The sequence below is a fragment of the Cynocephalus volans genome, chromosome 7 (genome assembly GCF_027409185.1).
Source record: "Cynocephalus volans isolate mCynVol1 chromosome 7, mCynVol1.pri, whole genome shotgun sequence".
Lineage (NCBI taxonomy): Eukaryota > Metazoa > Chordata > Mammalia > Dermoptera > Cynocephalidae > Cynocephalus > Cynocephalus volans.
Window position 1 is genome coordinate 146,756,139 of NC_084466.1, and position 15,686 is coordinate 146,771,824.

General features: G+C 38.1%; 1 protein-coding gene across 1 annotated transcript in view; it reads right to left on the minus strand.

The window, feature by feature from the left end:
• Window positions 1–244: 244 nt before the first annotated feature.
• Window positions 245–15,686, minus strand: part of SHTN1 (shootin 1) — a 69,893-nt gene continuing 54,451 nt past the window's right edge. The window contains exons 13-14 of the mRNA XM_063103314.1: window positions 14,543–14,735; window positions 245–467 (exon numbers count right to left, since the gene is read on the minus strand). Coding sequence (XP_062959384.1) covers window positions 245–467; window positions 14,543–14,735 — 416 coding nt within the window. The remainder of the gene's footprint in view (window positions 468–14,542; window positions 14,736–15,686) is intronic.

Sequence of the window (15,686 nt, forward strand, 5' to 3'; positions counted from 1 at the left end):
ATAGTAACTCGGAAAAAGCTTATCCCTATAAAGATCAAAAATCAAAAACTACTTAGAATATGTATTTTGCTAAACAGCTTACTTATGTTTATAGTTGCTACTTATAAACATGACAACAGAAAAGAACCTGTATCCTGAATACAGTGACCAGAACAGAATGTCTATAGTTCTTGCCAGTACACCAAAATTAATCATGTGCTTATTGAAAAGGACTTCCAAATATGTCAGCCTTCTGGTTTTCGGATCAGCAGTTGGAGCTGTCTGTCTCTCTCATTTTTTCAATGCTGTCTTCTTTGTATTCTGATTTTATTTTGCCATCATCTTCTTTGTGTTGAGTTGGATCTTTCTTGACGAGCTGGTCTTTGGTTTGGGGTTCATGTGTGGAAACAGGATCTAAAACTACAACCGGTTCAGCTTGCTTTTCACTGCCAAGGTATTTTGTCCTGTATCCAGCATTACTGGGAGGCCTATGGGATGAAGAGTTAAACAAAAAAATAAAAAGCAGAGAAAATATTTGTCTTTCATATTGCTGGATTCAGACCAACAAGAATCCTAAAATGTTCTCTAAGTCAAATCCACATGCACATAGTAGTCTTTGAGATGCCAGCCATTAAAATAAATAAACAAACAAACAAATAAACGCGAAGCTATCAGATTCCATATTAGGAGCCCAAGGCCAGAAGAAAGAAGGCAGAAAAAGTCAGAGCGATTTTTGAGCAGCTCTTCTCGGGAAGTGCAAAGCTCACAGGCACACTGTGCATTCCTCCTCACTGCCTGCTACCCCAGGTGGAGGAGCTGGTTAACCCCCTTCCCTCCCTCATGTCCCTGGGTACAGCTGCTTGCAGATTAGCTCTGAGGAGGCTGCCTGAATGAGAGACAGTAAATCCCCCATCACTGAGGGACAGGTGAGAGATGTGCCAGCTGCTGCCACTGCCAACTAGGAGAGATCTGGTCAGCACTCGGGAGGGGCAGGAGCAGATGGAAAAGTCCAGAGTAGAAGCTAAAATGCTAAGTTACCACAAACTTTTCTAAAAAAGAGAATCGGATTTCTTGAGAAATTTATTACTGAATGTCAGAGGCAGTTTCTTTTCCCACAGAAGCCTCCTCTCTTCTCTTCTGATACAAGAAACTATCGCTTCTCAGAAACGTTTTCTCTGGCCACGTGTAAGGAAATTAGGCTGTGGACACCTAGCCTTCTCAGAAGCCATGGTCAGAACCCACCATCTGAGGGTACTGGGCGGCTGACCTGCTACCTAAAGGTTGAGGCAGTTGCAGCAGGCAGGGCTGGGACTCTTCAGACTTTTCTGATCTTCTTGGCAAGTGCCACCAAAGAACTATTGACCATGCATACCACAATTCCGCCACTGGCAGGCGTGTGCTGGTGAGCTGCTGGCCAGTGCCTACCAACTGCCCTACTAGCCCCTCTCCAGGAGTTGGTTTCTACTGCTATTCCCTGGCTCCTTGTGACATCGGATCTGCTGGCAGACACTCTCTTACCACCTAATACTTCTCCCTTGTTGGACTTACCACAGTTAATTAGGCGTTTCATGTCTGTCTCTTCCAATAACATGTAAGCATCAATGAGGCAGGGACTATTTAGCTTGGTTCACAACTCTATCCCCACAGATACGTTTATAGAGTAAATGAATGAAAAATTATTTATATACTATGAAAGGCTCAGAATGAATGGGAGAAACCAAGTTTTTGGTGTGAGTAGGTCTGGAGGTCTGTCTTGTACAACAAAAACAACAAATGGTCAACTACTGAGAAAAAGTGGCCTGCATGACCCAGTCAACAGTACAAAAAACTTAAACCCAATGATGACACTGTTTTATCACTTTCTGACCAATACTACAAGATCTGCCCAAATGTTTCAAAACCTCTGGCTATTGGGTTATATTAACTATGTGACTTGGTCACCTTCATAAGTGGCTAACACACAGCTATGCCTTCCTTGAAGGTAGTAAAAGCAGAAAGATAAGCAGGAGCCTGGAAGGACAGACTGTGATATAGTGAGGCAGATGCCTTTACTTGTGCTGTGATATGGCAATGCCCTTAACACCACTACCACGTCGTTCATCTACCTTGGCCATGTAACCACTTCTCAGGACGTATGCTACTCTGCTTTGGGAATCAGTATGGGATGTACTTTCCCCAGTGGTATCTGTTTTGACTTTCTCTGACACAGGTAATATCTAAAAGCTTGTGATCAAGAAGCAGAACCACACTGAGGGATATGAAGGATTTATCATAGGAATTAGACCTTTGGCAACAGAGGGCGCAAGTCAGGCAGTCTATGTAAGTCAGTTGCCTCTGCATCTGATGCGGGGCCTGATGTCAGTTCTGGCACTTGGGAGGGAATATATCTGTAAAGTGGCAGAGACTGAGGACAAACTAGAACTATATTTGTCTCACACAAGCACTGATGATGCAGATGGCCTGCAGGATAAGCTGCAGCCCTTCCTCATGGAGCTGCACATGCACCAAGCCCAGGATTTGGAGATGCTGGAGGAGGAGATGGGGGGAGCTGGGGAAACTGCGGGCCAGCCACTGCCACATGCCAGACAGGAGTCAGCACAATGTGCATTAATGACAATGGGCCTGAGCTCTAACGGAGCCTGCCTTACTTGGATCTTCAGAGGGTTAAAAAAAAATGTTTTTAAAAAGACAACTACTTCACTTTGGCCTTCTAAATTTCATTAAAATTTCTCTTGTGGCCAACCCTAAAATGGAAACGAACTGGTAAGGGAATTTTAGGAAATGAAGCTGCAGCCTAGCTTAGGTTACAGTGAAAGCCACAACAAAGTCTTCAGGTCAAGGCACCAGTCCAGCTTCACCATCTTGGGTGGGAGCCCACTGTTGTGTACGCAGCCAATGTGCTGTGAGCATGCAAATGAAGTAGTTATCACATTCCAGGTGAGCAACTTCCATCAACCCATACTAACCTTCATCACTTCTGCAGAACTACCATGGGCGTTTCCATGCCCATGTGTGTCTGCACATGAAAGGGTGGTGAACACATTCTAGAAAAAGCTTTATCAGCTGGGGGCTAAAAACTTCCAGCCAGTGCTCTCAGGGCTCCACAGCAGCAATAAATGGATGTTGATTGAACTGAAAACTCAGAAACCTTGTATTAGCAGGCTGAAATTGTCCTGGAATTGTCTCAATCCAAAGAACTGTTTGTCTATCCTGAAGTAAGCTTCTCAACTACAGATTAATCTGCTAAGTCACTTGTAGGCTACAGTTTGAGAATCCCTTTGTTGAACATCCCTGAACTAGACACAGTGGACAATTTCTCTGAATCTATACATTGAGGCAGAGTACATAGTTTCTCAAGGAAAATGATCTGCCTTGGAATCCAAATGGGTTAAGGTGGAAGGGGACTATGGCAGTCATCTAGTTTGACCTGTCCTTTTACAGATGAGGACAATGAGGTGTGGTAAGGGGAAGAGCCTGGCCTAAAACCACAAAGCTCGTCAGTGGCAGAGCCAGAACAAGAGTCAGGAGCTCCTTTCTTCCTGTTTCTGCTTTTTCCACAGCTCAGTGCTGTTTCCCAAAGGCATTTTCTCCTAGAAACATACGATGCCACAAGCTAATTTTGGCATGTTGACCTATTTTTTTCCTTTCTAAATCCCTGTTTCCATTTGCATCTTTCAGATTTGAAAATATAAAGTCCATCCCTTCAAGCTATCCCTCTTCTTTTGTTCTTCTGTCGTCTGTAGCTCTCCTGGTTTGATATCACTAGGTCCGTTCCTGGCTCCCATGAGCAGCTGCCCAAGGCTCCTCCTGGGATGAGGGGCCTTCCTCCTAGGCCTCATTCTCTCCATTCCCTTCCTATGGGAAGAGCCAGAGAGCCCCATCAGTGACAGTGCCAAGAACCCAGGTTCTTATCTAGGCAGCTACGGTGGTAGGTTCTAGAGGATTCAATCTGAAGCTTCTCTCCAAAGCAGAAGTCCTGGAAGCTCAAATGCAACAATCCAATAGGAATTAGAGTAACTATTATTCTGTTCAATTTTTCTACTTTAATGCAGCATCTAATGACAATGACTAAAAGTAAGGAATTAAAAGTCAGTAAAAAGTAATGGCAGCCCTTATATGCTGCAAAATCTACAAGTAAAACTTTAATTTTATAAGTAATACAAAACGAGACTAAAATCATGGGATGTTCAGGCTGAACGGGATCAGCAATGTGAGCTAGTCTAATGTCTTCATTTGTCAGATGAAGGCCCCAAGGAAAAGTAGGGTTAAATGATATGTCCAATGGCATACAACTTGTTAATAGCAGATACAGGACTAAAATTGTGGAATCCTGATTTCCTGTCCAATTTTTTTTTCTTATCACAACATACTGGTAGTCATTTATGATCCCTTCAAATAGGTATTGTTCATGGGTCATTTTAGACTATGTGCTCAAAGGCTATTTCAAGACAAAAACAGAAACCAAAAGCAAAACAAAAGCTAGGAGACAATATACCAATCTATGCCACTCTACAAAGACGGATGCCCAAGTACAACTTGGGTGCCCTTTTACAAAGCAGCTACTGTTCTGCAACTGCAGGAAAGCCCAAATGTGGGGCTTGGGCAGGTGGGGCCACTTGCTGGTAAAAGGAAAGACCTGACTTCAAACTATACTGGTACCAGAAGAATCAGAACAATTGCAAATGGTTATGCCAAAGCTGAACTTTATAGAGGGACTCAGTGATTTCTCAGACCGTGTTACAAGAGATGAAAGCACAGCATTCTAATTTTTAAAAAGCACATCATTGTTTGCATTCAATGAAATTCCTTTCAAAATCAACTTTCCACGTTTCAATTATATTCAACAACATTCTAGCTAACATTTCAGTTGCAATTCAAATTAACTAATGCCCCAAAGAGCCCTAATCGAAGTGGTTCTGAGCTCAATAGAATACAATCAAAGCTCATGAAATGAAGGGGAAATGCTTATTTCATGCAAATTCTGCCTATCACTCAAGCTTAATTTTACTGATAATATAAAGGTGGGACATTTCAAATATTACAGTGAATGAAACTTTTAAGCGGTGAGAGTTATTTTTTAAAATGCTACCTCTGAAAAGCTGATTGCCAAACAGTATAAAAATGGTTTGAGGCATAAATGCCAAGTTCATTTCTATTTCACTTCTGAGGTAACTATCTTTCAAATCGCAACAGCTGGACTATTTAACACAATCTGGTGAATCAAAGTATAGTTCTTCTCTGGTCTCCCAGTAGGACGTCTGCATTAGTCTGTGGCAGCCATCCAACAAATGACGCACAGCCGGACGGTCTGAACTCTGTTTCATTTACAATAAAAAGGGATAAAACTGCAATCATATTTACCACCTTCAAGGACAGAAAACGGAAAGATTTAAATTTGTCTTTATAAAGTAGTTTCCTGGGAAAACTCCAGAGAGTAAGTCAGTTTTATATTTTCTCTAGGGTGAAAATAAGAAACCTTACTTTTTTTTCAAGCCCTCTACACAGTTACTACAGCAGTGAACAGTAGTGGCATTACCCCCGAAGTAGGTTTTATTGTTTCTTTAAGAAACCCTATTTTTCAGGAGCTTTTAATACACCTGTCCGCAACTTCACCAAGTTTCAAACATAAGGTGAAACTTTCTGTGTTACTACCAATTCTAATATTTTTAAACAGAATGAAGGCAGAACAAAGCTCAATTCTTCTGGCTTTGTGTACTTCTTTTAAACTTCATTTTAGCTCAAAGAATATATTAGTTTGTCAATTTGGTTCTGCTTCTATTTGAGAAAAAAATAGATTTAATTTTTAATTATAAAAAATAACACTGTTAACCAACAGACTACCATGTTTGAAAAACTGATATCAGCCTCTAGATGCAGATTTGCCCTCAAGATTAACAGGAAGAATTCCTTTTTAACATAGGCAACAATGGCTGGGCAAAGAGCTCTGTGTCCACCCTCTCTAGCTGAGTAACTGCAGCACAGGCATCCCAGTGCGTGGCTTATATCCCAGACCACAGGGCAAGCTACGAAGCCTTGTACCAATTCTTCTATTCCTCTAGTGTAAGCTGGACTGTGGTCATTTACAAATTCCAAAATACACTGACACAAGGAGGCTCAGGCAACTCTACCATTCTCACCAGCAAAAGCAATGTTGATAATGTGTGAATTATGGTTGATTTTAGCTCAAAGATTCTAAAATGTGTGTGATACTTTTATTAGGCTACTTTTTTAGCTTTTTGTAATTGTGCACAACTTTAAGTCACCATGGAAAATCCATCAGATCCCAGCTATTAAAAGTCAATTATTTTTTAAAAGAAATATTTTAAGAGACATAAAGTCTTCCACAAAATTCACCATATATGTGTGTGTGTGTGTTTGCGTGTGTGAACATATATAAAATACTGACTCCATTAAAAAAACTGCCATGCACAAAATGCTTGCATGTTCATTCTAAGTTTTCAGGACAATATTTTAAAAAATATTTTAAAGATTTTCTTTCAATTTACTATACTATATACTTTAAGCTCTCTTTTAAGGTGGAATGTTACAAAGAATTGTTTGCTGCTTTTCATACAGTTATATATGATAAAATATATTTCAAGTAAAATGTATTTATCAGATATTAGAAGTTAGGTCAGTTTATCTTGAGATCTGAAACTGCATTTAAGTTTTAGTCTGCAACTTCTATTGAATAAATAAAAAGACTCCCTGCTACTAAACACAAATAAAAGGAAACATAAACGATGCAGAAACTACTGAAAATGGTTTAAAAAACTACAAGGTACCAAAAGCAATTTGGTTCTCTATGAAGAAATGATATATTTTATACAAAGTCTCTTAAAATCATAGGTGCTTGCAACTGCAATCAAATGTTAGAAGGCGATTAATTCTTTGAGAGAATTGAGAATTACTCAGCAGCATTGTAACAGTAATTTTGAGATTTACTCTACAGCATTTAAACAGTCATTTTTACACTAGGTGTAATACATCCACAACAATTAATCTGGAAGAAGTTGCTGTCTGTACAGCAACTCAGAACACCTGTGAGACAATACTGACAGGCTGATCTTTCCGGCAGCCCACAGGATAGCTCCCTGGTGGGGAGGGAAAAAAGACTAAGTGAGGAGATCTCAACTTCCAGAACATCCAGTTGTTCTGCTAATTTTGTTGTTAAAACTTAATTGTCCATGTGCAGGCGCATACGGAGCAGCATTGTAGTAGTGCTTTGCCGAACAGAGCTGTTTCCTGCAGTGTCAGTACACAATTCAGCAGTACTAAGATTACAGTTGAGAGCAGAGCAAATCCTTTAATTGTATAAGAGCATCAGATTAAGCAGTGACGTCCATGCAGTTCATTCTGCTAGCTACTAGTCTCTTCTCAGAAACAAATATTTACTGAGTACAAGGAAAGTGCCCTCCTTCCCCCTCCCTGCCATGCTTGAGTATGCTCGCTCGTGCATATGCATGCACACGCGCGTGTGCACACACACACACACACATACACACAAAGAGAAAGAAAGGAGGAGGAGGTGATGAGGAAATGGTCGGGGAACAACAGGAAGAAACCTATTCCCTTCCATTCAACAAAATGCTGAATTGTTGAATAGCTTCCAGTTCAACAAAATGTTGACCTAAAACCTCTAAGGTTATATAGCTAACCCAATTCATTTGCAGCTGAGATCAATGTTTGAGAGAATAATTTTATGTCAAGTTTCCCTAAAAGTAAGTTAAGAATCTCAATTTCTATTTGCTAACATATTTCAAAAGCTCAGATTCTCTAGCTCCAGTCAAAAAAAGCAGTACTTTTCAATTTCATTTTTCTATATTAGTTTCACACTGGAAATAATGAATAAAACTGGAAAGACCAGTTAGAGGTCACACAATGATATAATCAATCTTACTTTTAATTCAAAACCTGAAAGGCAATTAAGATTTTTTTTCTTCCACGGAAATGTTTGACTGGTCACACCAACCAAGAGACATCCAAAATTTGTCTTTTATCAACCACCCTTTGGTATTCAGTTATTAGCACAAACAAAATGAACTCTTACAAAAATAATGTGTGGGGCCAAAAGTCATGTGTATTTAGAGACGCCACAGATGTAGAAATTAAATGCAAATTAAAATAAAAATGGTTTCACTGGAAACGGACATTTTTCTATTTAAACTGAAGTCCTGTAATTGCTACATGGGTTTTTGTTTTTTAAATTCTTCTAGGGAAGAATGTAACCTATTTTGACCCCCACACAAAAAGTAAGCTAACTGCCTGCCTGGTGGTTTAAAAGGAAATTTAAAAGAGCTTGATAAAGCTTACAGTTTTGGGGGGATCTGGGATTGAAGAGAAGCATGATGCATGAGAGAAGTGTTAACTGGAAGAGTCTCAGGCAACTGTGGTTTAAATGGGTCTTTGAGAATGACCAAAAAAAGATAACAGAGCTATAAAATCACTGCAAATCATACCATTACAATGGAACATGACTTCCCTTTCAAACAGGTTTTCTATTTTGAAGCAAGGTTTTATAGAATTAGATAAAATGAAAAACTATCTTTGAGGTTGACTACCTTGTTTAGCTGTAACTGTTGGGAGGATACTCACCTTCCTTAATTAACAGAAAAAGTGAATATGGATGAACAAAGCTCAATTCAGACAAGCAGGGCCACTTCCAGATGAGACCATTTCAGAGACAGCAAGACGGCAAGAACACAAGATACCGTTGAGCCTCTGCCTGAGTGGGACGCAGAAGTGTTTTAAGATCTGCTCACCTCTTTATAACAGAGATGACCTGAAGCATGACGGCCAGTGGACAATTAAGCACAAACTCAAAGGAGCTTCCTGGTATCCAAATGTGAAGTGCTCTTAAAAAGGCAGAGCATAAAGTGGAAACAATAATAAAATTTATTTTGGGCTTTAGAATGTATGCTTTTTAAAACAACTACATTCACAGACAGTGAGTCACCTTTGTATTATCATATTATCACTTAGTAGAGCACCTTTCTAATCAGTGATTAGAATCAGATACTTTCAAGGTATTTGACTTCCGGGAATAAACTATTCTTCAGCATGTTTGAAATGCCCAATAAAATAAAAAATGTGTAAATGAAATTTACACCTAGGACTAAAGTAGCTTAGGCTGATGTTCTGATAGGCTAATTTCTAGAGTTTATTTTGAAGCATGTTGCCTTTCTTGAACATTGGGCATGAAAAACATTAAAACAATTTCTTTTTAATTATTCTTTAAGATTTTTTGCTAATTCAGATGAGGTCTCCTTTTCAGAATTCTTTGTTTTACTGGGTAACATTTTCTCCCCTTGATGAAAACCCTTTAATTGCTCAGGTCAGCCTTAGAAAGAAGATGAGAAAAGGAAGAGATGAAACTACCTATGAGTGTGTAGGGTCAGAGGAGCAGGATGTGGTATCATAGGACTAGTGGAGCAATTTAACTGCTGAATCATTGGTTCCTGTAGAAGAAATCTTATGGCCATTGTCTTCTCTCCCCTTCCTTACACTCTTAATACACTAAATGCAGTATGCTATAAAAAAGCATGGGCTTTGGAGATAGAATTTAAAAGGTTTAAATGCAATATGATCCAACTATGAATTAGCAGTATAATTTTGGGCATGTTGTTTACCTCACTGGGCCTCAGTTTTCTTATCTGTAAAATGAGGACAATGTCCAATCTATAGGTTTGGGAGAATTAAAATAATAAATGAAAGTACCTAGATTTATAAATGTTAGTGAAATACAGTAATAACAAAATATCGCAAAAGCAAATTCTGAAATTCCCAAGCTAGAAACTAGTTCTGTTACACACAGGCTTCATCCACAATCAACATATACGTTCTACCTACTACAAGTTCAGTACATTTCTTCTTGGATAGATATTATTTTACTATGAAGAGTAATGGAAAATATTAACCTAACTGTGAACATCTTTACCAACTGACCAATTCTGTTAAATATTGGGGTTCTGGAGCTGAAAGGGACTCTGGAGAGTGCCTAATCTACTTGCCTTAACTTTAGATTAGAATAAATACAATACAACAATGCACAATTTAAATGACTTGTTAAAGGTCAGCTGGCCCAGTTCGTAACCACCAGGTGGCCAGTATCTTAGCTTTTGACTTTAACTTTTGTCCCTGATTACCCATTATTCCAGCATTATAATTTTAACATAAGATAGAAAATGAATTTATTAAAATACTCCTCATATATTATCTAATTTACACAACTCTACTAGGTAGGTGTTACTATTCTCAATTTACACATGAGGAAACTGAGTCATAGATAAAATAACTTGCCCAAGGTCACAAAGACAGAAAACAGCCGACCCAAGATCTGAACCTTAATCTGTCTAACTGTAGAGCTCAACTCCTGGAAATAACCAGATGCTGGAGGCTGCTTGCCACTCTGTGAATATGCGGAAAGGCACTGGTTTAGAAAACTGATCACCCTGTTTCATTGTTATGCTCTCCTGTCTACAGGCTTTTATTGATGAAAACAGAAATCATTCTTGATTTTCTGATCCTGTGCAACACTTGGTTAGCCTATTTCCAGGTACTACAGCTGTCTGAAAGTGATAAGATAGTTTCTTTTAAAAATTCTGTCCCACCCACTGATTAGCTTGAATCAATGAGTCTTACTATATTTTAACATTATCAAAAAGATTAATCTAGATTAACAAGAAAGAGCATGAAAGCAAAAATCAGGTTTAGACTAGACTGTTCATGTGCTTGGTCAGCTCTTTACCCCTCATAGCATAAAGGGAGATTATGGACATAATTCCTATCTGAATTATAACTAATCAGAATTAATGAAATTCCAGTTAACTATGAAATTTAAGATATTATGACTAGATAGTACATACTTATTATAAATAATTTTAAAAACACAAACATTTTTAAAGCTATCATTAAAACAGAAACATTTAAATTAGACTTCCTCAAGCCTGATTATTTTCCTTTTTCTTTTTTTCTTAAAAAAAAAAACAAAAAAAAAAACAAAACCCTTGCTTTGCCTATGTGGGTGATAAAAACATTAATTTTAATTAGTCCTTGTAATTAAGTATTAAAAGTGTCTCTTACTTTCTCATAGGTCCCTAGGAAATAAATCAGTATATTTCTGACTTTATAATTTACGAGATAGGGGTTATTCAATTATCTGGAATACCGTATGTTGGTTTGGGGATTTATTAAAAGAAAATAAATTTCTAGGAATAGCTTGCCATTAATTTTCTGGTTAAGTGAAGATCTTATACAGAAAATATCTCTGCTTCTACCTTTAACAGCTTTCTTAGTAGATTAGCAAACTTTTCCATCTACCTGAAGCCAATCAAGTGAGTATAGCTGAATCTTTCTTTAGCAACTGAGTACTCTCCTGTCTCTGATAACTTTACCTTGAGTAGATAAGAAGCTGAAGAAGATATACAAGACTGACTTGAATGTAAATGACTCTTGGACATTTAAAATGATGTTTTAAAACCCAAATAATCCAACCAAACAAACAACAGACAAAAACCTCTAGTATACAGCTTATGTGTATGTGTGCTGTTGAATAATGAGAGAATGCTGGTTAACTGAGTATTCTAATTAATTGATATTCTGCTGTTTTATTGATACTAAAAATGTGCTCATTCATTTATTTATTCAACATATATTTATTGAGAGCCTACCATATGGCAGGAATTGTTCCAGGTGTTTGAGATACACCTAAACCAGTGAACAAAACAGACCAAAAAATTCCTACCCTCGTATAGCTTACATTCCAGTTGGAGGAGTGGAAAAATAAACAATAAATATAACAAATAAAGTATATAGTATGTCATAACACCATACTCTAACCAACTGAGCTAACCAGCCACCCCTGTATATAGTATGTAGAAAGGTGACTAGTATAGAGAAAAATGGAGTTGAATAAGGGGGAATCTGAGCTTAGAGGAAGATGGGTTACAATTTTAACAGGGTGGTGTGGGTAGGCCTCATTGAGAAGATATGTGAGCAAAGAATTGACGGAGGTAAGGGAGTGCGTCACACAGCTATGGGAGCAGAGGGGAGAACAAAGCAAAGGGCCTAGGATGGAACAGCACTCGACCAAAGTGGAAGGAGGAAGGGAGGTTAGTGGCAGGAGCTGGTGTGTGTACTCATGCACATGTGTGTCTGGGCAATAAATGTACGTATTACAGGCCACTGTGATTGGCATCCTCCCTTGACCTTGATTCCTGTCAAGAATCAATAGTGCTGCTTACCTGAAACACTATAGTAGTGTTGCTACAGATCAAAATAAAGATGCAAATAGGAGAGTGCAAAGACAGTTTTAAAAAGCAAAGGAAACATTTTACTTTTTAATTGCTTACCTGACTTCAAAGTGCTTCGACAATTCAAGTCTATGAGGTAAGACAATGTGGGGGTGCCTCCACTTTATGATTAGAATAGTAGAGTGAACTTATCGGTCAAACCCAGCCAGAAACAACTCTGAAAAGAACCCTTTTTGTTCCTGGAAGCTAGGCGGGTTTCAAGGAATCCTGAGAAATAATATGAGTTTTTTACTTCAAAGCTTACATTAAGTTAAACTTCTTTTATTTTTTAAAAAGCTAGGTTTAAACATAAATGAATAAAGTGTGCCTGTCTGGGAAGTGAATAATTACCCTGTAATACACAAAATTCTCGAATTCATTTGGATAATCTCATTGTACTTAAGAAACAGATTTTTCAGAAAGACATTCTTATTTGCTAAATGACTATCACCATGAAAAATACACAGCATTAGTTATTTCAGCTAAAGAATGTCAAGAACTGAATAATCAAGCATTAGGTTATAAAGTTTAAAAGTTAATATAACAGCACGCAGTATCTATATTAGTGCTTTAAGTAGATAAACGAAATTGAAATGTGTCTCTTAAGCAGTCATTGAACAAGCAAGATGAGAAATAAATTGAGCTTCACATCGGCCTTTATGGCATCTAACAACTGTGTCTGTCAACACACGGATCCTTTTCACTGTCAATTCAACACACATTTTGCAGACCTTGGGCCTGCAATTATTTCATTTCCTTTCTTGGAAATGTAATTTCCACTTACTTTTGGAGAATAAAAGGCAGACAAAAGGAGGAAGGAGTTGCAGTATTTTCTGATTAAGACTATCTCTGTAAAATGGTAAAGGAAAAAAATCTATACACACACACTGAAGCATTTATCAGAAACTAACTTGTCTCAGCCAAATTGCTTTTGTGTCTGGATATTGGTTCAAATGTAGCCAGACTGTTGATGTCAAATTAGGTGTTAAACAAATTTAATAGGAAAGATGAAGAATGAATATAGATCATCTTTCTGTTAGAACTGTTCTGATGACTCTAGTCAAAAGAAAGAAAACACATGACTGCAGGAGAAAATGTGCTTTTAAACACTATGAAATTAGATAAAACTGTAAATCAGCAAAGAAGGCCATTCACTCTAAAAGAGAGAAAAAAGTTAATAGTACCAAAGAGAGAAATGCAAGAGAGGAAGAAAATAGCAGTTGGCAAAAATAGATCCAAATTGAATTTCGACTTCATTTGTCCAGGTTTCACCTTTTCAGCTAAGACAGCCACAGCTACAAAAAAGGGATTCTTTCTCTTGATAGAACAGGAAATCACAGGTTTAATTAACTGTGATTACAATATTTGGCTGATCTGATTTGTCTCACCTCTTCCTTTTCTTTAAGTGACAAACGAGCTGACATCCTGGCAAGAGAACTAAAGCAAAACTGTAGACTAATTTCAGAAAGAGCCTGCCATTGTTATAAAACAAATTGATCCTCCACTAGATCTGTCTGAAATACATTCAATAGCAGGATTAACTCTTTGACAATCAAAGTGCCATTCTGAAGCATGTCTATATAGATAAGTCTTAACATAGGATGTTTTCATTCTCAGGACAGAGCAATATTAAGGCACATCTTTAACTGAGGACCAGAAAATAAGGTTGTAAAAACATACTCTTCCGAGTAGGCTCTGAAAGATCTAGTATCTTCTTCTGGTTGCTCATGAACCATTAAGAGGGATGATCTAAGCATTTAATCTTGAAAGACTGATCAAGTGTCTTCTGATACAGGTTAAGGATCATCCAGGCCAATTCTTTGTGTAGAAGAATCTGATTACCAAACCAGTTTAGGGGAAGGAATTCTCTTTATACATGATATTTGCATTGTATCTGAATGAGACCTCTAAGCTAGAAGCATAGAATCAAAAGTTGGCTCATCAAAAGAAAGAAGAGTATCGGGGCCGGCCCGTGGCTCACTCGGGAGAGTGCGGTGCTGATAACACCAAGGCCCCGGGTTCGGATCCCATATACGGATGGCCGGTTCGCTCACTGGCTGAGCGTGGTGCTCACAACACCAAGTCAAGGGTTAAGATCCCCTTATCGGTCATCTTTTAAAATAAAAAAAAATAAAAAAAAAAAAAAAGAAAGAAGAGTATTTACTGGCTAGCCAAATCAAAATCTCTCTAAAGAGAAGCAAACCAAAGAAACACACAAGTTAGTCATTACAGATTCTTCTACACACTACTTAGTAAAGAGCATTATTACTTACTTAAATGTAACCTTGGAACTTGTGCATCCTTCCCATTTACAGGACCCTTCACCTTGCTCAGGTGTTGGGGGGGACGGGCTGTTGAATTCTGCCTCCAGAGTTTTCTTGTTCAAGGCTGTTTTTGTTACACTGGATACAGAACCCAACACTGGCATGGATTTGGACTCTGAGGTGGCTAATATCCCGGTTGGACCTTAAAACCAAACACATACCTCAAGTTTAATCATTCTGTGTGATGCTTATTAATATGGTACTGAAAAACAGATTAGCTGAAAATCCCTCAAGGAGTGAAAAGGCTAAATTTGTTAAAAATTTCAAGAGCATGCTGGAGAATGTTCCTGCTGGAATTGGCTCTGCTTCAGTGGTACTACTGTTTTTCAATGCACCAGGACCACACTGAGAAATTGTGTACAAACTTCGAGATACCACAAAATCCCAGGCCATAGTTCCCTCTCTGACCAGAATCCTTAGTAATACTGGAATTGTGAAAACTCTTTTCTTCTCACAGAGTATGGCTTTCTGACAGCCCTACTTGAACCATTTTGCCTCTCAAGAGTTAATTCCTCCCCAAATCTCAGGTCTGCATTTTAAACAAAATGGACCAATGTCAAAGGCTCTTTTTAAAAGGCCCATGAAGCCTTCTTGAGCACTGAACAGCTTTTATGAACCTTTTCATTTTAATGTGAATGAGAAGTAAGTGGATTTATTTCCTCTTAAAATATAGACACAGGATTATAAAAATTAAGTGAGATAGAGTTTGGCTATTCACCTTTTGGACTTTTCTGCTCTTTGGGACAGGACTTACAAACTATAGTAGGTCTTGTTACTGAAGTTACTGGCATACCAATCCAAAAATTTGTGTTATTGAGGGTAGGTCCCATCAGGACTTCTTAGGATAGAATCTGTCCCTAAATGTAGAAAAAGACGTGTTTTCCCTCAAAGTAAGATTCTAGTGTGCCTTTCTTGAAACTTCAGAAGTAATGCTTTTAAAACAAAGAGATTTATGAAATAAGTCACAAATATGCAAATTAGATGATAAGTTCTAAAAATGAAGCTAGAAGACAACCTTAAAAGGAGCCACTAAGAAGAGGACAAACCTTGAGAGTCTCTTTATGCTTAAAAAATGTCATATCATCTCCCAACA